The sequence below is a fragment of the Sander lucioperca genome, chromosome 13, assembly GCF_008315115.2.
Source record: "Sander lucioperca isolate FBNREF2018 chromosome 13, SLUC_FBN_1.2, whole genome shotgun sequence".
Lineage (NCBI taxonomy): Eukaryota > Metazoa > Chordata > Actinopteri > Perciformes > Percidae > Sander > Sander lucioperca.
The window spans coordinates 18,848,710-18,869,294 of NC_050185.1; the positions used below are offsets into that span (position 1 = coordinate 18,848,710).

At 39.2% G+C, this 20,585-nt stretch overlaps 3 protein-coding genes across 7 annotated transcripts; all 3 read left to right on the plus strand.

Moving 5' to 3' along the window:
• The first annotated feature begins 1,966 nt into the window (after positions 1-1,966).
• On the plus strand, positions 1,967-9,146 carry arr3a (arrestin 3a, retinal (X-arrestin)). Its single transcript, XM_035990940.1, has 17 exons — positions 1,967-2,124; positions 3,822-3,853; positions 4,684-4,714; positions 4,832-4,892; positions 4,987-5,031; positions 5,146-5,336; positions 6,400-6,459; positions 6,580-6,656; positions 6,788-6,923; positions 7,094-7,178; positions 7,282-7,354; positions 7,470-7,607; positions 7,779-7,862; positions 7,962-7,985; positions 8,091-8,140; positions 8,298-8,314; positions 8,670-9,146. The coding sequence occupies exons 2-16, from the start codon at positions 3,846-3,848 to the stop codon at positions 8,300-8,302; spliced, it is 1,068 nt and encodes a 355-aa protein (XP_035846833.1). The 5' UTR covers positions 1,967-2,124; positions 3,822-3,845; the 3' UTR covers positions 8,303-8,314; positions 8,670-9,146.
• A 4,145-nt stretch (positions 9,147-13,291) lies between these two features.
• Positions 13,292-15,928, plus strand: znrd2 (zinc ribbon domain containing 2). Of its 3 annotated transcripts, none has more exons than XM_031280607.2 (4): positions 13,292-13,519; positions 13,999-14,150; positions 14,255-14,339; positions 14,471-15,928. In XM_031280607.2, exons 1-4 carry the CDS (start codon positions 13,504-13,506, stop codon positions 14,905-14,907), a joined length of 690 nt encoding a protein of 229 aa, XP_031136467.2. In that variant the 5' UTR covers positions 13,292-13,503; the 3' UTR covers positions 14,908-15,928. The 3 variants fall into 3 exon arrangements, with proteins under 3 accessions (XP_031136467.2, XP_035864616.1, XP_035864617.1); XM_036008723.1 differs by lacking the exon at positions 13,292-13,519 and adding an exon at positions 13,562-13,919; XM_036008724.1 differs by lacking the exon at positions 13,292-13,519 and adding an exon at positions 13,562-13,829.
• Positions 15,929-16,301: 373 nt separating this feature from the next.
• On the plus strand, positions 16,302-19,941 carry fam89b (family with sequence similarity 89 member B). 3 transcript variants are annotated; one of them, XM_031280609.2, is made up of 3 exons: positions 16,302-16,568; positions 16,691-16,952; positions 18,547-19,941. In XM_031280609.2, exons 2-3 carry the CDS (start codon positions 16,698-16,700, stop codon positions 18,799-18,801), a joined length of 510 nt encoding a protein of 169 aa, XP_031136469.1. In that variant the 5' UTR covers positions 16,302-16,568; positions 16,691-16,697; the 3' UTR covers positions 18,802-19,941. The 3 variants fall into 3 exon arrangements, 2 of the variants coding, with proteins under 2 accessions (XP_031136469.1, XP_031136468.1); XR_004101762.2 differs by having other exon boundaries at positions 16,303-16,952; positions 18,547-18,852; positions 18,890-19,941; XM_031280608.2 differs by having other exon boundaries at positions 16,303-16,568; positions 16,644-16,952.
• The last annotated feature ends 644 nt before the right edge of the window (positions 19,942-20,585 follow it).

The window sequence follows — 20,585 nt, forward strand, 5'->3', positions numbered from 1 at the left end:
TAAAATAGAACTAGGAGCCCTTAATCTGTTGAGATCAGGCAGACTGGAATACTCAGAATATCCACACTGTGCCACAACAACCTAAAAACATTACACATGGGTGAAATGTCATTGCTAGTAACTGTTGGGTCTGTGAGCTTTCATGAGCAACACTAAAACAATCTAATCAGCAATAGGCAAAATTTGGAAGATTTACCTCCTCAAAAAGGGGGAAAGTAACTGAGTACTTCACTTTAAATATAGAATCAGTATCATCAATGGGAGGCTTTTAAGGCCACATGTAGGGGATGGATAATTAACTAATCAACTGCAAAAAAATAGAAGAATGGAAGGAAAAAAAATGCTAAAAGTAGAACTTCAAAAGCTGGAAAAGAGACATATGAGGGAACCAAATAATGCCATATTAAGGGACTCTGTGCTACTTTGTAGAGCCCAATTGCAATAAATAATATATGAAGAAACTGCTTTTGCACCGTTTAGACTTAAAAGAAATAACTTTGAGTCAAGTGACAAGCAAACTGCTGGCAATGAGGCTAAAACAACTAGAATCCAAACATATAATTTTAAAGATATATGATTGTAATGGACAACCAATACAAGATCAAAGAAAATTAACGAATGTTTTAAAACTTACTATAAGAAATTATATCAATCAGAAAATCATTTTGACTTAAATGAAGATCACAACGGTTTTGATGGGATAAGCTTACCCTCGGTTTAAGATGTAGACACAAATATTTTAGAGATCACAAATACAGAGGTCAAAAATGCAATAAGTTGTATGTCTTACGGTAAGACACCAGAGGAAGATGGATTGAGTATGGAGTTCTATAAATGCTTCCAGGATGTATTGACCCCTTTTCTGACATATATTACTCCACAGAAGCTGAATAAAATGAATCAAAATTATGTTGATGATGATTTATGTTGGCTTGGCTGTGGAGAAAGATAAACTTTTATACATATGTTATGGTACTGCACATACAGTAAATAAGAATATTTTGGAAAGGAGTCCAAAATATCTTATGTGTAATATTAAATGAGGCTGTATCACTATCCCCAGAAGTGTGTCTGTTAGGAGCCAAAGTAGATGAATGGAAATCTGCAGTAAGACAACTCATACTAACATTGGCATTCCTGTCTGTTATAAGGATTATTCTTATGAATTGGAAAGTGAGAAAACCAAATTGCTTTTGTCTGCATCACTTGCTAAAGGACTTTTAGAACTATCAGTGAGTGCATATAAATGTGTGTGTGTGTGTATGTATGTACATGTTTATGTATGTGCATATACATATGTGTTATACATATGTGTGTGTATATTTATCCTTTTATCTGTAACCTCTGACGTACTGTCCTTGTGCTGTGTGTTTGTGTATGTATTTGTTGAATTGGTATTGTTTTTATTTTCTTTGTAATTAAAATGTAAAAAAATAGTAATAAGCAATAGGCAACTTAGACTTGGGGATGCGTGCTGTTAGACCAGTTTTAACTCTAAGCGTGTGACACTCAGAGGAATGACCTCCTGTGGCGCCCTTGGTTGGACCACACCCATCTTCAGACTCAGCCTTCATTATGATCTCATCTACACATCTGTAACCTGACAAAGTAAAACCGCCTCTGTGGTAGTTCCCACTCCAATAGGTGTCTCTAGGTCCACATTTTGCCATGATGAGAAAATCCCTGACTCACAAAGAAAGGACAGATTCTTTAGATGCTAATAATAGCAGTTCTAAAGGCTATTATTAAACACAAGTCAACCAACGAATTTATACATCCAGTCAATTTTGACAAAAGAATTATCACTGTCACAGAGTCTAACCCTGATTTTAAAAAAAACAACCCTTACACTTAAACTGCATGACCCTTACCTATTCTAATTAAAGGAGACTAGATGCTTTGTTTACGCAGGTGCAAATGGGATTATCAGCCTACTACTACCAAAGCGTATTTTTAAACCCTTTGTAGTCTAAAAAAACTATCAGCTGATTGCTTAAGTGGATCATAAAGCAGGCAAGCCCCAACGATGCTCAGAGACGTATAAAAAGGCAGATCAACAGTTGTTGACTGCACTCTCCACTTACCCTGACAGACTCTACCAAGCTCCCAGACAACTGAAAAGAGGTAAGCTTTCATCTTCACGGATGGATGGAAACATTGAAAGCTGGATGGATGGATACAATACAGCTGTTGCCTGTAGCCCATTTGGAGCATAATTTACTTTTTTAATAGAATACCGAGAAGGAAAAACTACATGGACTCATATTGGAAATATTATATATAGGCCTAATTGTGACAGAAACTCTTACCTACTTTAAGTGGAAAAACAATGAATTATGTTACATGTTGGAGTTAAGTGGGAATGGTAGTCATTCTAATTGTATTACATTATCTTACACAGCCTACAATTTATCTAAATGGGAGTTGCAAAGCTTTTCTACAACAGATAAATGTATTTGAGAAAGACACATACTTGTACTCGCATAATACTTGTGTCAATTTACCAGACTGACCATAACGGGTCAAAGTATGGCTGCTGTAGATTAAAGCAGCCTAAAGGATTGACAGTAGGTTTGCAAGTAAATGTGCTGATCTCCCAGAATTCCTCTTGTTAGACAGTACAGAATTACAACCTTGATGCAGAGTCACAAGTGCAGGCAGATATCAGTTGAAGTAATAAAGAATGCTAATCATAAAAATATTATAACTGTGTGAAACACAGATACAAGATACAGTTTCTCGGCTCAGTTTAGGGGGCAAAGTGACATCAAGTCTCCAACCAGCATTAATTGTGCTAAACTGAGCGATGACAATAAAAGAACATGTTGGCCTAATCATTAATCCAATAATAATTGCAAAATATAACAGGTAAAGACTAAATATAAAATGTGAAATACTATTGTACTTGATAGTTTCAGCAAAGTAGTTGCAAGAATCGCGTGATGATTTAGTTAGTTAGTATTTAGATGTGTTCATAAGCAGTGATGAGCATTTCTAGATATTTCACAAATATTATCCAATCAGAATTAAGGGAAGCAATGTGCTGTACCTCTCCATGGTCCTGAAAGGCACATGCAGTCCTTGCTCCTGAATCTACGTAGTTTGGTTTGGATTGGAAATTCCTTCTGGACCAAACAAGTCACCACTATTTTCAGTCTTAATGTAATGAATGTGCCCGACCTGTGTTTTACCTGCACAGTCTTCAAAGGTATATTATGCTTCAAGTTGAGGCAGGACAACTGCATGTACTGTAAGTTACCAAGTTTTTCATAGTAAATATTTAGTAGAACTCACAAGTGAATAAGAGTAAAGTAGATGATGCCAGAAAGGAAACTGAAAAATTAGCAAACCCCACTTTATCTTTAATTAACAACATTCAAATGCTTACAGCCCTCTTGGCCTTTCAATAATCAGTATTACAGGGCTATAGAAGGGTGAAGTCAGGACTTAGTGTCTTACTAAGTCCAGAAATAGTACTGTACAGCAATTTACTGAATGTGTTTTATCCGTTTAACTGTCCTGAAATAGTCCAAACAGCTTTGGCACTGCTGTTGCGTTTGAGAGGAATTAGTTGTGACACGTGTGTGCCGTGTAAATCTGGCGTTTGGGTTAAGTTTGGTGTGTCTATTGGACAATCTGGAATAATGGATAAACCAGGAGCCTGAACACTGATCCACTGATCTCCTCACAAAGGATTAACCTTCAAAACAGATGATCACTTTGGCTGCTACAAAGGTGACAGTCGGTGAAGGATCATCTTAATCACAACATCTGACCTCTTAATAACATAAAGTCCCTTCTCTTTTCTTTTCTTCCAACAGAACTCTTCCAAAGATCTTCCAGAGATGGCAAAGTAGGTGTTATTTTCTTTCATACTTGCTTCAAACTGAAAAATCAAAGATTAAGAAAAGACAAAAATAAAACTCAAAGGTTATTATTGTTGGAAAGATCCCTTTTGATAAAAAAAAGTAAAAGAAAGAAAGAGCTGAAACACATTAAAACCTGTGATCACTTTTAAAACTGTACTACCTTGGAGTTACAGCACAGACTTTGACCCGGGTCAGTCAACCCCTAGAAGTGAAGAGTAGTTTTAAAGTACTAATTTAAGGTTTGTAAAGGCTTAGTAGGTTGATGCATAGGTTCAAATTTGGTCTCAGACAGTAACACAGGTAATCAGCTATTAAGGAACATGCCACACAATTTGTAATTCTCTCACCTGGTCCACCCTCTCAATTTGGGAACGATGAGGTTAAAGGCATACTATGTAACTTTTCCCCCTTCGGTCCCCCTGCAGGTTGTCTCATTGGAACTACAGCTCGCGCAGCTGCAGTTCCAATGAGACAACCTGTAGGGGGACCGAAGAAGGAAAAGTTACATAGTATGTCTTTAAGCTGCTTATTCAGTGAGCTGTTCTTAACTGGATCAAAGTGAATAAGGTATTATTGGCCCTTCTGCTGCTTGCAAAGGAACATACATTACCTTCAGAGTGTAAAACTAATCATTGTTTTATGTGGACAATCCAGATTAACTCTGTTAATGGTACTCATATTTACAATCACAAGCTACTTACTATGTTTGCTAAACTACATTTGTATTACAAATATATAGTTCTGCAACCATACATTCAATTTTTGATGAATAAAAAATAGTCTTAAAGTGGTGTTTCTCTTCCTTTTTTCTCAGGGTTTTCAAGAAGACCAGTCGTAATGGAGGGGTAAGTTACATTTGAATAAAAAATGAGTGAAACCAGGCGTGAAACATACTTGGACACAGACTTACTGTCAACAGGGATTGAAACACTCAACTGTTTTCCCTTCCTTCTGTCTCACAGCTCAGCCTCTACCTGGGAAAGAGGGACTACGTGGACAACATGACCAGTGTGGAAAAAATTGGTACGTTCCTTCTTCAGTGTGTGTGTGTGTGTGTGTGTGCAGCTGTGTTGTAAGGATGATAAATATAACATCACCTGCACTGTTACCTTTACAGAGGGTGTTGTGTTGCTGGACCCATCAAGTCTTGGAGACAAGAAAGGTAACATCATAAAATGTTCAACTTTTAAAGTTCTAAAAAACAAAACCTTTCAAAGTTGAACAATTTGGTAAGAGATTGTAATGAAATAATGAAGCTACTATTATGTGTTGACAGTGTTTGTGCAGCTGGCATGTGCCTTCCGGTATGGTAATGAAGACCTGGATGCCGTAGGCCTGTGCTTTAGGAAGGACATCTGGATCTATCATTTGCAGATCTACCCTGAGGCCCACAAGCCTTCTCTGACCACCATGCACGAGACCCTGCTGAAGAAGGCTGGAGACAACGGATACCCTTTCACTTTCGAAGTATGACAACATGTTCAGATACAAGGGAGTTTAAAGGAATTTTTCTGGGGTTGTATAAGGGAGGCTACTTATCCATAGTCAGTGTACCTAGGATTAGTGCTACCTACAGGAGATAGATCACTGACTCAACTATCCCTTTAAAGCTTTAGTGTGTAGCTTTTTTATAATAATGAACGTCCATTACATTCAAGGCATTGCCGAATGAGTTGATACAAAGCTGATAAAGACTGTCAGCTCCACAAAACTCTCTCAGTGTTTCTCGATATGGTTATGTTTAGAAAATGGTGTTGTCCGGCAACTTTCACGCACAGAAGCTCAAGTGAAGATAATTACCTCTTCTGAACAGTCCATCATGTTTTTAATCCTCCGTGTCCTCCTTGGCCTCAAGTAACTGCGTGGAGGAGGGGTGGGGGGGTGCACAATCACAGAAGACTTGTATCATGTGGATGCGCTACAGCTGTTGTCATTACTTAGAATTCCTCATGGGGTGACAGAAACTACGCACTATAGCTTTAAGACCTCAGTCTGTTCAACCATACATTCTACCTTTTGTGTTCAGGTTGAAATGAAAAGTTTATTTTACAATTTGGGTCATGGACAGAACATTTCTATAGATTCGTATATTGTATTCTTTAAATACTGACTTTAAGTAGGTAATTGAAATTCTTTCAAAGCTCAAACTTGTTGAGTTGCTTGCCATGCAGTGAGGGTCATGTCAGATACACTTGTTTGACATATTATCATTTTAAAAGGGGATTCAATTGATTTGAAATAGGTCCATGTTTCTGTATAATTAGTTTAGAGCATTCAAAATAAAATAAAACAAAACAATACTCCATCCTCAAATTTACAACTTGACCATTTATTTTTAATTCATAAGAATTTTAAGACCTAAAGATTGGGCCTTTGGCCAGAAAAGGTTGGTAAAATTGTCTGAACTCAGGATTTCTATAAGTGCATTGAATTCAATCTCTGAAAATATCTTTTATTCTATGAGTAAACAGATAAAAACAACTCTTCTGAACTTCTGTTAAGTTATTTATGTTCTTCTTTGTCTCTCTAGCTTCCCAAGAACCTGCCATGCTCAATCTCTCTGCAGCCTGGACCAGATGACAAGGGGAAGGTAAACCTCATGCTAAGCTACCAACACCATTCACCTCTTAATAGTTAGCTGTCCAGTGTGTAAGCAAGTATGTTCATTGTTGCCACTGTTGATTGTTAACTGCTTTTTTTTGCTGTGCAGCCTTGTGGTGTCGACTTTGAGGTAAAAACTTACCTTGCCATGGAAAAGTGCAACCCTGATGAGAAGATTGAGAAGAAGTGAGTATGCTTTCATGCTTTCATTTTCACAATCTCTTATATTTATTGGTCTTTCAACTTTTAGCTGTTTGCCTTACTGTTCTGCCTGTCTAACATTGTATCTACTTTCTTTATCCCATTGTGACCCACAGAGACACAGCTCGCCTTATCATTCGTAAAATCCAGTACGCCCCCTCTGAGGTGGGCGCTGGGCCGAAGGCTGACATCTGCAAAAGCTTCATGATGTCGGACAAGCCTGTTCATCTGGAAGCTTCATTGCAGAAAGATGTACAGTAGCAAAACTTAACTTTCTTAACTTTAAGTTTTATTTCTCGGCTTTTCTAAATGTTTGTCAACGTTTTCAATGAGTGAGTTTGAATGCAGACTAAGTTTTCCTAATCATACCACCATTCCCTATTCCCCACCATTAACTAGTTGTTTCCTGGTTTTGACCACAGCTCTACTATCACGGCGAAGCAATCCCAATCAAAATCAAAATCAACAACGAGAGCAACAAAACAGTCAAGAAACTCAAAATCACTGGTGGGTATCTCACCACGGTCTGATAACCGCAATGCTTTTATATAGATTTAACACAACTGTTACTAAAATCTTAACATAATTATTTGTTTCCTTCTTCTCATAGTGGACCAAACCACAGATATTGTCCTCTACTCAGCAGACAAATATACCAAGTCTGTTCTGAACGCAGAGTTTGGGTAGGTGGACAGAAAACTAAAAACCACAGCAAATATCAAGTATCATAGAAGCAAAGCATAAGAACACAGTTTGGTATGTTTATGAATGGGTTTGTTTGTGTTTTATCCTCCACAGAGAGACAGTGGAGCCCGAAAGCACCTACGAAAATACTCTGAGCATCACCCCCCTGCTGACTGAAAACAAGGACAAAAGGGGACTTGCACTGGACGGACAACTGAAAGAGGAGGACACTAACTTGGCCTCCACCACTGTGTGAGTGTACAAACAGTAGACAGGATAAAAGTAGTAGTTTACATGGAATTCATTTAGCTTTTCTGACATGTCACTCCATGTCCATAATGTCTTATGTGAGTTATTAAAAAGACACTTAACTGAATTAAACATTCTAATCCCTAAAATCCTTGTAATTCTTCTTCTCCACAGACTGGGACCGGGTTCAGAAAAAGAGGTGATGGGAATTTTAGTTTCCTACAAGATTAAAATTACCCTCATGGTGGCCGGAGGAGGGTAAGTGCTGATCCTGGTTACGCAGTTTCGTTTCAAGGAAACTTAATTCAAAATGAAAAGTGAAATGAACTAACAACAATCTTTCTCTTCTTCATGTAGCCTGCTGGGCGGCCTTATTCCCAGGTGAGTAAGGTTTATTTACAATCACATCAAAGCCCGTGCTGCCAGTTAGCAGTGATCATGAATCACCTTGTGTTGTTCTGATTGGTTGTTTGGTTTTCTCTGCAGTGATGTCACAGTGGAGCTGCCAGTTAAGCTCATGCACCCCAAACCTGAAGGTATTTTTGTAATAACTCACACAAACAAACCTCAGATTTGTCTTTACACTAAATCACTGATACCAGTTACGGATACCTTTTGGCTTTTGTAATTGTTTCACCCTCTCATCCTACTATTTTCTTTCTTTCACATCAACCTGCTTCCCTAATTGAGCAGAGTAAAGACCACTCAACGTAAGTATAATATTTCTGTGTGTGTGCACATGTGTGTTTATGCATGTTTATACATTAGGCTCAGTCTTTATTATTGCTTATTGTCTGTCAAACGCAGCAACACAATGATAAAAAAATAAAATAACAATTCAAACAGGGAATTAAAAATAGAAATGATTGAGGATTGTTTTACATTATTTAGATGGTAATTTCCCCATTATGGTGGGCTACAATAAATGCAGTTCAGTGATCAACCATATGGTAATTTAATGCGTAATGTTGCAGTATAATGTTGAAACATTTCAGGTATTGATTGTGTTGTTTTTGTCCTCATACTGCATGTTGTAAACTTATCTTTGTGTTTATTTCTTCCCAGAGAGGATATTACACTGGGGGTTGAGAGGAAACCCACAGAATGACAAGAAGACAACGAGGGGGAGTGACAGAAAAGAAGAAGGATGTGACTGGTGTGATGAATCAACAATAACCGACCAACTGAAGAGAACAACCTTTTCAACACACCGTATGGATACACGAACAGATGTAACATCAATCCCCTCACAGATTGTGTTGTTCTTTTTGCTGTTTAATTACTGTAATTTATATGTAGATGAAGTATTCAGACTGCAAATTAGTATCCAACATTTAGAGACACAAAATTCTTTTCACCTCACTTCAGAGTATGAGTGGGGAGAGATGGAAACTCAGTTGAAACCCATAAACACCACTATTCTTTGGGTTGCAGTGGTACACTTATCCATTACTTTGATTTGCCCTTTTCTCTTTCTGAAATGTATCAGATTATGTTTTTGATGTCAAGTTGAATAACCCATAATACAATAAAATTTGATGTGGAAAAAAAACTGAATTATGTGGTGTGGGTATTTTTGTTTATGTTTTTGTCTCTGCTGATTATAGTTTGGATGCAATGTCATCTTCAGATTAAGTTTACAATGCATTGTTTTTTACACACACGTACGCGCGCGAGCAGACACACACACACGTGCGCGCACACAAACACACACACAATTCATACAGTAGATTAAGTTTTTCACTACATTACGTTCTTAAAGGGGTGATTGAATGATTATATAGGGTATTTTACACTGTTCCTTAAGGTCTCCTAATAGGGTATGTAACATTGGTTGGGCTGAAAATTACTCGAGTGCTATTTTATTAGGCCCTAAACTACCCTGTGAATATGGCTCTATTTGGAACAAGAGCTTTTCTTCCAAATATGGTATGCTCATGAATATTTAGATGAGCTGCGCGCTGATTGGTTTGAACGAACCACATAGAAACACATTGGAGACGAGACAGCTGGTCTCATATTTCAGACACTGCAAAGTTATACATTGTTTGTCGGGCTATTTCGTTATTAAATTCACTTCTGAGACTTTTTTAAGCGAGAAATCAACTATATAAAGCTCAAATATGTTTTACGAAAATTGATGGCTAATTGCAAATTTGGTAAGATGTGTCGGACTTTAGCTAGGAGCTCCACACAGTCTGACGAGAAAGCGGCAACCTCCATACCCAGTGAAAGTCACCGTTTCCTTGGGTACTGGACTACTGGAATACTTGGGGCTCCACGGAGCTGGCTGGCTGCCAACTGCCGGCATAACTAGAGTAGCTATATTTACAGTTTGAATTTTGTCACGCCACTTATATAACATCTACCCCAAGGTCTTATAAAGCTAACACCGATTCCAATTTCCATTTCCAACCGACTCCGATTTCAATTTAATGCATTTTTGTGAACATTAGGGGTTTCGTTAGCTGCTACTGTCCCTTCAATCCTATGTGTACAGATCATGGCTAGTTAGCTTCATTTTCGGCGTAATTAGAGTATATTTACAGTTTGAATTTCGTCACGCCACTTATATAACATCTACCCCAAGGTCTTATAAAGCTAACAATGGTGTCCGATTTCAATTTATTCTAAGAGGAGGCTAGCTAGCTCTCATTGATAGAGCTCCATCCAGCCGCAGGCTCTATCAATGAGACTTGCGGACAAGAGGCGTTTATTTCCCAGATCGTTTGTTTAAATAACTCAACACATTATAATTACACACATTATAAGATTAACTGGAACCTGCGGTAAGAGATTGCTGGCATAACACGCTCGCTGACCACGCTCTCACTCACACACACCGGCCATTTAGCAGTAATAGGAGAGCTGCAGTCCCTTTAGCTCTGTCAGGGCAGCGGCGTTTGGTAGTCCATTAACCCAAAAAACGGTGACTTTGCGCGGGTATGGAGTGCCGTGGGCTGCCAGCTGTGACGGAGCTCCATCTACCTCACAGCAGGCCGGGGTCTGTGAAGGAAGGCAGGCCGGGCAGCGAGGCAGCAACCCAGGCAGCACCGGCCGCTGAACTCCGACACACAGTCGGACAAAATTTGCAATTAGCCATCAATTTTCGTAAAACGGCCCATATTTGACCTCTACATAGTTGATTTCTTGCATAAAAAAGTCTCAGAAGAGAATTTAGTGGTTTAATAGCAGATGAACAATGTGTACAATTTCTGAGATCTGCGCGACCTATTCAGAAGACTACCTGATCTCAGATCAGTGGCGTAGCCTATGTAAATGTTTGGGCGTGACAAAGATAGAGACTAGAGCCAAATGAGAAGGAGCCGCTAAGTTGACGTCAACTAGGCGGCTCGTTGAGATTTGCCCGTTTTCAGAAGCTGTTCCAAATTGTGAGATTTGCAGAGGAAAGAGGTGTCAATGGGATTTTGAGGTTCTATGTATGTCCTAGTTACCCACTAAACTATCATTATTCAACTATGACAAGGTAAAATCGGTTTTGCACTCAATCACCCCTTTAAAATTGTCACAGTATATTTACAGATACTTAACCTTGTTGTTTATCGTAAATACGGCATATTATAAAACTTATATTATCAATAAAGCTCTTCTCTTATTTTTTGTATTTGTGAAAAAGCTAATAGGTGGCAGGGACTTGTGCTAACTGGGCAATGCACATTTAGACATTTATATCTTACTGTAATCTTAATATCTCAATTATTATTATCTTTTGCTGTTTACAGAGTGTGTGTGTGTGTGTGTGTGTGTGTGTGTGTGTGTGTGTGGGGGGGGGGGGGGGGGGGGGGGTGGGAAGAACCTCTAACAGTTTCCCTGTCTGAAAGCCTTAACAGCTACATGACTTCATGTGGAGTGATTAAGGGTTAACGAGTGGGGAGGCCAAACTTAAGGACTTCCTCTGTGTCTCTGTGGTACTGAAACATTCAAACGCAGTCTCTTTGTGTGTTTCTCGACATCTTCATGGCCCAATTCTATACTATATACCAGTACAAATCGCAAGGTTTAGAAAAAAGGTCTTGTTTATATAGCAGTAGAAATGTGACCATTGTTCATTGTTGATGTTTATTTTTTCAGAAATACTTTGAGTTTGTCCATGTGTTGGATAATCAGTTATTAACCCAACCACCAGTAGTCTTTTAAGAGTTGGATTATATTTTAATAAAATACTAGAATTTCTGCTTCCAAAAAAAAACAAATCATGACTCATTTAACTTTGTTTACATTAACTTAAAATATGCAGTACCAAACTGTAAAACTACTATTTCATAACCAAAATATTCTACTGTATATATCGTTCATATTAGATGCTTTATTTAAGTCCAAAAATAAGATTTATTCAAGGATTATCTTCTATCAATTCGTCATAATCAAGAACATCCAGAATGAGACACAGGTGGTCATGAATGATGTTATCAACCCAGACTGAGTTGTTTTCAGCTGATTTGTAAAAGTATGAGCCATTCATTCCCAGGTTCGAGTCCGACCCATGGCCCTTTGCTGCATGTCATCCCCCCCTCTCCCCCCTTTCTTGTCTTCAGCTATCCTATCTAACAAAGGCCAAAAGCCTGTTATGTATAGTATTTGCTATTTCTATTGTGGAAATCATCATGGGTGATGGAGGAAAGTGGCATAATCATATATATAAAGTGCTCAGCATAAATGAGTACACCCATGCTAAATTTGAAATTGAAATTGATCTTAATGCCTTAATTAAAGAAATGAGGAAAAATCCAACCTTTAAGGACACCAATTTTCTTTGTGAATGAATAATGTATCGTAAATAAATAAATGTTCTTCCTTGAAATACAGGGGGCATAAGTAAGTACACCCCTATGTTAAATTCCCATAGAGGCAGGCAGATTTTTATTTTTAAAGGCCAGTTATTTCATGGATCCAGGATACTATGCATCCTGATGAAGTTCCCTTGGCCTTTGGAATTAAAATAGCCCCACATCATCACATACCCTTCACCATACCTAGAGATTGGCATGGGTTACTTTCCATAAGATCATTTCTCAATGCAAATCCAACCAGCTATTAGGCTAACTGAAATAAAACCATGCCAATCTCTAGGTATGGTGAAGGGGATGTGATGATGTGGGTCTATTTTAATTCCAAAGGCCAAGGGAACTTTATCAGGATGCATAGTATCCTGGATCCATAAAATAACTGGCCTTTAAAAATAAAAATCTGCCTGGCTCTATGGGAATTTAACATAGGGGTGTACTCACTTATGCCCCCTGTATTTTAAGGAAGAACATTTATTTATTTACGATACATTATTCATTCACAAAGTGTCCTTAAAGGTTGGATTTTTCCTCATTTTTTTAATTAAGGCATTAAGTTCAATTTCCAAAAGATGATTTTTTTATTCCTCTTTTTAGTCAAATTTAGCATGGGTGTACTCATTTATACTGAGCACTGTATATATATTTATTCATATTGGATTCCTGGGTTGCAGGGAGGTGGGGTTGGGAGAAATGGGTAGGTTGTACTATTTCTGTGTGTTTTTTCTTTTCTATGTACAGTTTGTACACTGCTTTGGTTCATCATGTCGGGAGTTCTTGGGGGGGTATTTATACAAACAATAAACAAATAAATGAATAATGAATCACAAAAAAAAAAAAAATAAGTATAGAGACAAGTACATTACCAGTGTTAAAAGTAGATTAGAGTGTGGAGACAGTGTGTAGGAGTGAAAATTGCTAGCCTACTTGGTTTAATGAGAGTTACTAAAGGAAGGCTATTATCCAGAGGGAGGCAGTAGAGTTCAACGTTAAGGATGCCAACTGCCTCAAATGAAAAATCCTCAAAGAAGAAGAGGACGACGACACTGGACGGCTCTGACGTCATCACGCACAACGTGTAGCACTGAAGCAACATGGCACTGAATGGAGGTTTGTGAATTTATGAGGTTATTATCGAGTTAACTTTGACATTTCTCCCATTAACCTGTGCTGTCGAGAAAGAACTACTTTGGCGTAAATGAAGGCAGTGATTATCATGTGTCATTTTATTTTTACTAAGTTTTGTCGTCACCACCGTATAGATAACCGTTAGCCCGGTTGGTTTGCTAGCTAGCTTATCATAATTTATTAGCAGATCACTGCGGCAATGCTGATCACGTTTTATGACACCTCAACGAAACCGAGTGGTGTACAAATATTTTAAAAAGTGCACAAGTTTTGCAAAAATCGAATGAAATAGGTAAAGGGCTAACAAATAGACAACATCTACACACACACACGCCACAGCAGTGCTAAGGGCTGTGTCATCACAGCAAAAGCACAGACTTTTGTAAAGATAAAAGTGCATTACAGCGTTTGTGTAGGTGGGACAAAGTTTAATTAAGTCAGCACTTTGTTACTGATCCCAGGTGACGAGGACTTTGAGTGGGAGCCTCCAACAGAGGCAGAGATGAAGGTGATCCAGGCTCGCAGAGAGCGACAAGACAAAATCAGCAAGCTGATGGGAGACTACCTGCTCAAAGGATACAAGATGCTGGGAGAGTGCTGTGATGTGTGTGGGGTGAGCGAAGTGGATTTTTATGCAGTGATTGTGGTAGCGCCTTAATAATGTAGAAAAGGTGGAGTTTTGTAACATGTTGAAATAAGTTAGTTTTGTGTTTCCAGACAATTCTTCTCCAGGACAAACAAAAGAAAAACTACTGTGTCTCATGTCAGGAGCTGGACTCTGATGTTGACAAGGACAACCCTGGTATACACGCTTTCACAATTAATGCACATGTTATTGAGTCTCCTTTCCTCCGTCTCTGCTTATCTTGCCTTAAGCCTTTTGTAAATTATATTTGTGCTTTTTTCAATGTCTTTTTTTTCCAATCCACTCAGCTCTGAATGCGCAGGCAGCGTTGTCCCAAGTTAGAGAGAGACAACTTGCAGCCCAGTCCACTGCACCGTCCCAGGCCCCTGGAATCAATGAAGGCCCCAGCAGCAGTCAGGCAAGTGTGTCAGTTCCTCTGCCCAGACCGGAGCACTGTGAGGGAGCTGCCGCGGGGGGGAGAGCTCTCCTGCTTCCACCTGCTGTCCCATCTCCTTCACCTCCTGCCCCCACCCCAGCCCTGGCACCAACTCGCCCCCCAGTTATTCCACAGACCGCTGGCCTCCAACCTGTGTTGCAAGAAGCTGAGGAAGCTATTCTAACCAAACTTCGCTGGGCCACTAACCAGCTACAGAGTTCGGCCTCCCTGGAGTCAAGTATCCAGCTCTGCAGCCTCATCGCCAGCTGTGCCAACTCACTGCGCAGCCTCAAGGAGCTTAGCCAGTAACCACCATGGCAAAGGTTGAAACCCTGGATTAACGGGAACGCTGTTTCTACTTGCCTCAGTCCTGGAATACTGACTCTGGTTCGCTGCATTGCAGCATCTCTCTTTGACTGGATCCTTGCATAGAGCTGAATTCTAAATTAGTCAGGAAATGCACTTGAAATAAGATTAAAGTGTCAAAAGTTCACTTCTGAGTTACCATACCTATATGGCTGGCAGAAATATCATGTTACATTGTTTCATAATATGTTAACATTTGACTGTCAACTTTATCAATTTGTAAGTTATGATATATTAAGAACTGAACATTTCTAAATGCACATTCATCATTGGTATGAATTTAAAACCATCTGGCCATTAAAAATATTTTGAAATAAGATTTAATCTATATTCTACGGTAAAAGACTGCTAACTTATTAGTTGATTGGCTTCGATCCATTAATCCAAAATGGTCACCTAATTGACATCTGGGAAAACTACATGTTTTCTGATTGGTTATTCAGTAGTATCCAAAAAATGTGGATTTGCAAATCACAAAATTCAAACAAAAGCTAAAACCCCAGTGCACAAATGTCTGGATAATTGTGTGTCTGCACAAGCAAGTGTCTGTGCTGATATACAACATACTACTAGGCTGTAAGTCATTTATTAAAATATATAGTCTGCTGGTATGTTGTTAAACACACCAGTCCTCTGATCAGATGCGTTTTCTATTTAGTGTTTAGTCTGAGATGGATTTCTGTTGTAACTGACTGTTATCGTGTGCTGGCAGTTGTGAGGTTTTTATTGTAAATATATTTGATACAGGATGGTGATGATTAGTCATGTGATTCAGTGATGCGCAGATGAAACAGGGCAACATTCAGCAGTCAGACTCATAATTCATTATTCATTAAAACTATCTAAAGCAAATGCACTGTACATTAATAGACATCACTTCATATTTGATCAAAGCCAGCTTCAGTGTTGTTAAGGCAGTTAGTTTTTTTCGACTATGTACCTGAATAAAGCTTTGCCTGTTCAGAAGTTCTGCAGTTTGTTTCTTTCCACAAGAGGGCGTCAAATGCAAAACGCAATGCCATAAAGTTAAACTGGAAAACACTATTTAAACAAGTACAAAGGCTACTAATAAACATGTAAAGTGCATTTCTGTGTAAAATGTGCCCTGTGAATCACAGTTATGTCTGCAGCTATACTTGTGCATCTTTGTTTCAACACAAGTATCACACTGGAAATCAAATTATAGACGCATATTTGTTTGGTTATTTATGTGGTCGATTTATCATTTTACCGGGCTACCCAAACATTGGCTAGTTTAGGTTGTCAGTGTTCGATATAATTGAGTGTAATTCTTTGTGTTGTGTCTAAACGTGGCTCAGCAGTATTCCAGTTGAATCAAACAAACAACTAACAGTCTCCTTTTCTCCCAAAACAGACTGTACCGGGGCGTGGCGCGGTCACTGCCGGGCGGAGCCGGGGGCTGTCTGTGTCAGTGAACTCTACCACACAAAGGAGAGGAAACAAAACAAAGCCAGGAAGCCTGACATTAATTCGGAATTCACTGCCTCTACTGTAGATTTTGCTTTTGCCTTTGAAAAGCCTGTTTCCAAGACTTGGGACACCGCTGCTGCTGGGAGAGAGGAAAATAGCACCTCTGGGTGATGGTGAGGCAGCATATAAGAAGCAAAATTAGACTGTATGCGCATTGGAAAGTGATTTTTCCCTATCGATCCATGCAGAAAGTGTAGCGTTAAGTCTCCTGCTGAGTCAGCTGTCTGCTGTGCAGCGTCCTGATGAACGGGAGTCGGTGCAGCGCGGCGGACTGTCCGGTGGGCGGTGTCTTCTCAGTGGATGGGCTGCCGCCGCTGCCCAAAGGCCTGAGCGGCATCCTGAACTCCAGCGGCGGGTCGTGGAGGGACATCGAGAAGGTGCACAGTAAGAGAGCGCGCATACAGGCCGACATCAGCCGCGGTGGCGGGGACGCGCCGCGTGGTCACAGCAAACCGGGCGGACTGGACGCTGCTCTGGCTTTGCTGCGGAAAGAGATGGTAAGGTGGTCTGCGAATATCCTGCCTCTGTCTAAATAGGGTTCGAATTACGTGGGAGCTGAGCTCCCATAGAGAGAGGATGAGCTCCCATGAAAGCAGTAAAATCATACACCTGTGGGGGTCTCTAAAAATCATCAGCGCCATTATTTAAATCACAAATAAAGCACTTTTCCCAAACACACGGAGCTCCGAAGCAGACCTGTGCGTCGATTAGTGTCCACTCTCGCTGTAAAAATAGAGATGAGCGGAAGGAAGTGTAAATTATAGGCTACATGTGTGCTGACTCAGATATAATTAGAAAAGACGATCTACAGGAGAATAAATAACAATACAGAATGCCTGAGAGCCATATTGTAATATATACCATTATGTTTTTATATTTGGATTGTAATCTATGTTTCCCTTTACATAAAGATATTTCCAGCATACATTCATTCAGAAAAAGGTAAATAGGTGCATAAAAATTCACCAGAATGCAGGAAATGAAATATTTAATGCTCAAAATTTGCTGCTCATAGACTTTTTTTTTTTTTTTAAAGAGACCCCCACAAAGATGAAATCATAATTCGAACCCTGCTAGCTAGCACACACATTTAATATTCTATGCAAAGAAAACCTGTGCAATTGCTCTTTGCTGCTTCACACAAAAATGCATTTAAACACTTATTATGATGATAAATGATTTTGACAAAATCTTAACTCAAGGTCCACTTACTAGCTTTTTCCAATAATAATAATAAAAAAAATGAAACTTTCCTCATTCGTAATTCATTATGTCATTAAAACATTTGTATAATCTGAATGAACAATGAAAAGGCCTAGCCTACTTGAAAGAAGTAGAGGACCTGACGTGCTAGTGTATGGATAACAACCTAATAAATGTTAAGATTAAAGAGATGATAGTGGACTTTGGCAAGAAGCAGGGAAGGAACTACGCCCCCATTAATATCAACAGGTCCTTAGTGGAGAGGGTGGACAGCTTCAAGTACTTTGGTGTCTACATCACCGAGGGTCTGACCCGGCACTGCATACTGACTCAGTGGTAAGAAAGGCAAGGCAGAGACTGTTTGAGACACCTGAGGAAATTCCAGGTATCCCCTCAAATACTGAGGAATTTCTACTCCTGCATCATTGAGAGCGTCCTGACAGGATATACAGGGAACATCACTGCCTGGTACTGAAGACAGACCCCTGCAGAGAGTGGTTTGATTGGCTGAACACAATAGGCACTGCTCTGACCTGCCCAAAGGATATTTACACCAGGTGCTGCAAGAAATAGTCTAGGAGAACCATTAAAGATTAAAACCAGCCAGCTAACAGCCTTTTCTCCCTGTTGAGGTCGGGTAGAAGTTACCGGATACACCAGGCCAGCACTGAGAGGCTCAGGAGGAGCTTCTACCCTCAGGCCAGTGGCCACTAGGATTTTAAATGAGAACACTCATTTCCTTTGGCAATGGTGCAATCCCGGAAATGGGACATCATTGATATAGACTAGGAAACCACACATAGGGATCAGATGTATCAAAAGAGAAATATTGATTGATTGATTGATCTTTGATGGCCAGAACAGATATTTTGTGTTTGTGTGCAACAGGTGGGTCTGCGTCAGCTCGACATGTCTCTGCTGTGCCAACTGTGGTCGCTCCATGAGTCCATCCAGGAGTACAAGGGCTCCTCGCTCCTGTCTGAGGCCTCGCTCAGTGCTGATAATGGTTCCTCTGAGGAGGATGAAGATGAGGGGGAGACAGGAGTTCTCTCACAGCCTCCATCCTCTTCGTCCTTGTCTCTGCCTCCACCCAACAGCAACTCCAGGGACCAGTGGATCAAAGACTCTTTTCATATTCCCTGATGAAGATACACACACGCTCCATTCACTATGCGCTGTTGAGACACCTTAACTGTTTTCTTAAACTTCATGTCTATTACTAAACCTTTAGGCCCTATTTACACTAGTTTTTATGCCATACATCTCTTATCCTGATTTTTTTTCTGGCTATGGGCCAAATCACAGCAAATCATCAAATCTCAGGGTATCAGTAATACTGTCCATCCATCCATACCAGTGTTGACTGGCTGTTTATTAGCTTCTAATCTCGTACTACCTGTGTGCTTAATTTCCCATCGGTTGTATATCTCAGCAGAAATAACGCCAACTACAAGAGGAAAAAAATCAAGACAGAAAAGTAAGAACAGATGTTAACAGCTTTTTGCTCTTTTTTTTCATAATCTTCGTGCTACTACATGCTGCTTTCTTGTTATTGAATTCGATTTATGTGGAATATTTCTATAATTATTGTATAATCAGGTATGATTCCTCTTTTGATACATCTGATCCCTGTTTGTGGTTTTCCGATAATTCCAGACTTTTCAGACTCTCTGTTTTGTATATCTAGCAGGATAATCTTTCCTATCGCACAGTATTCTGCCATTTTGTCTTGACTGAAGAACAGACGTGCTTTCAATCAATAATCTGTGTTCTCTTTCATTGTATGAGCATTTGACACAGTATACACACTTCTTACCCAAATATGAGGAGCAATTATTTTGAAAATGAAAATTTTTGAAATTTTTTATCTTGTCATTCTGTAAAATCAGACATTTGTAAATCTTCCCAACCTGACTTTTCCTGTTGAGTTACAGGCAACAAAACATGTATGCACAGTAGCTTCTATTAGTAGTATCTTGGCTGCCTATTCTATATGTTAGAATACATATATACTTCTATGTTTTACATTCTATGTGCTGCTGCTGTTTCAGCCAGGACACAAGATTTTTTTTTTTTTTTTATCTCACTGAGGTACCTCTCTTGGTTAAATACAATATGTATGTTGAAATACAGCTTCACTAGTCCAAACTCATAACAAACCGGAGAAAAAAAATAAGGCAAATTATCCCTTTCTGTGAGGACAACAAACTCAAGGTTAATTCTAGTGGGAATCTGCATGGATGCAGGCATATTAGGAGTTCAATAAATAATCATAAATCGTGAGCTTCCATCAGTATTATCTGTAGGTAGTGTTCAAATGAAAGCAACTCCTTAATTCAATATAAATATTTTTTTGTCACAGTGGATTTTTCAAGACAAAACATTTAAAACTGTAGAAATGATATGACAACAGTATCAATATCTGTGTTTTAAGAAGTAAAGTGACACAGTCTGCCCAGTGGATACAGTTAAATAGTCTTGGATTAAATCACCAATCAACCGAAATGTATGATATTTTTCTAGACAGGCAAATGCTTCGGAAAAGCCAGTAAATTATTTTTTTTTGTATCTACATCTTAAAATAACACTAATGTGTACACCACAGACATGTACATTCTTTCTGTATTTGAATTAAATATAATCAGAGGATGATATTGCAAAACATGACCAACAGGGGACACAATGTCTCCAGTCAAGAGAGCTTCTTCACTCCTGCAGAGTGGGGAAAACCATTTGCTGTGGAGATGGCAGGAATGAAGGGGAGTGACGTTTTGAGTTGACAGCCTCATGCTGTTCTCTATTTATAATCAGCATATGTTGTGGTTATTGTTAGAATATATGTGCCGTGTGTCTCTGACAGTCTACGTGCACGTTTCGCTGTGTGCGTCCATCTTTTTATCACAATGCATGTCTTCTCACTTGTTTGT

Bases quoted from the DNA above. Each gene is read 5' to 3' on its own strand.
- arr3a (XM_035990940.1), top strand. The intron at 4,893-4,986 runs GTACGTTCCTTC...TTACCTTTACAG, and splicing joins GACCAGTGTGGAAAAAATTG to AGGGTGTTGTGTTGCTGGAC. The intron at 7,355-7,469 runs GTAGGTGGACAG...TATCCTCCACAG, and splicing joins GTTCTGAACGCAGAGTTTGG to AGAGACAGTGGAGCCCGAAA.
- znrd2 (XM_031280607.2), top strand. The intron at 14,151-14,254 runs GTGAGCGAAGTG...TTGTGTTTCCAG, and splicing joins AGTGCTGTGATGTGTGTGGG to ACAATTCTTCTCCAGGACAA. The intron at 14,340-14,470 runs GTATACACGCTT...CAATCCACTCAG, and splicing joins TGTTGACAAGGACAACCCTG to CTCTGAATGCGCAGGCAGCG.
- fam89b (XM_031280609.2), top strand. From the start codon at position 16,698: ATGAACGGGAGTCGGTGCAGCGCGGCGGACTGTCCGGTGGGCGGTGTC. The intron at 16,953-18,546 runs GTAAGGTGGTCT...TGTGTGCAACAG, and splicing joins CTTTGCTGCGGAAAGAGATG to GTGGGTCTGCGTCAGCTCGA.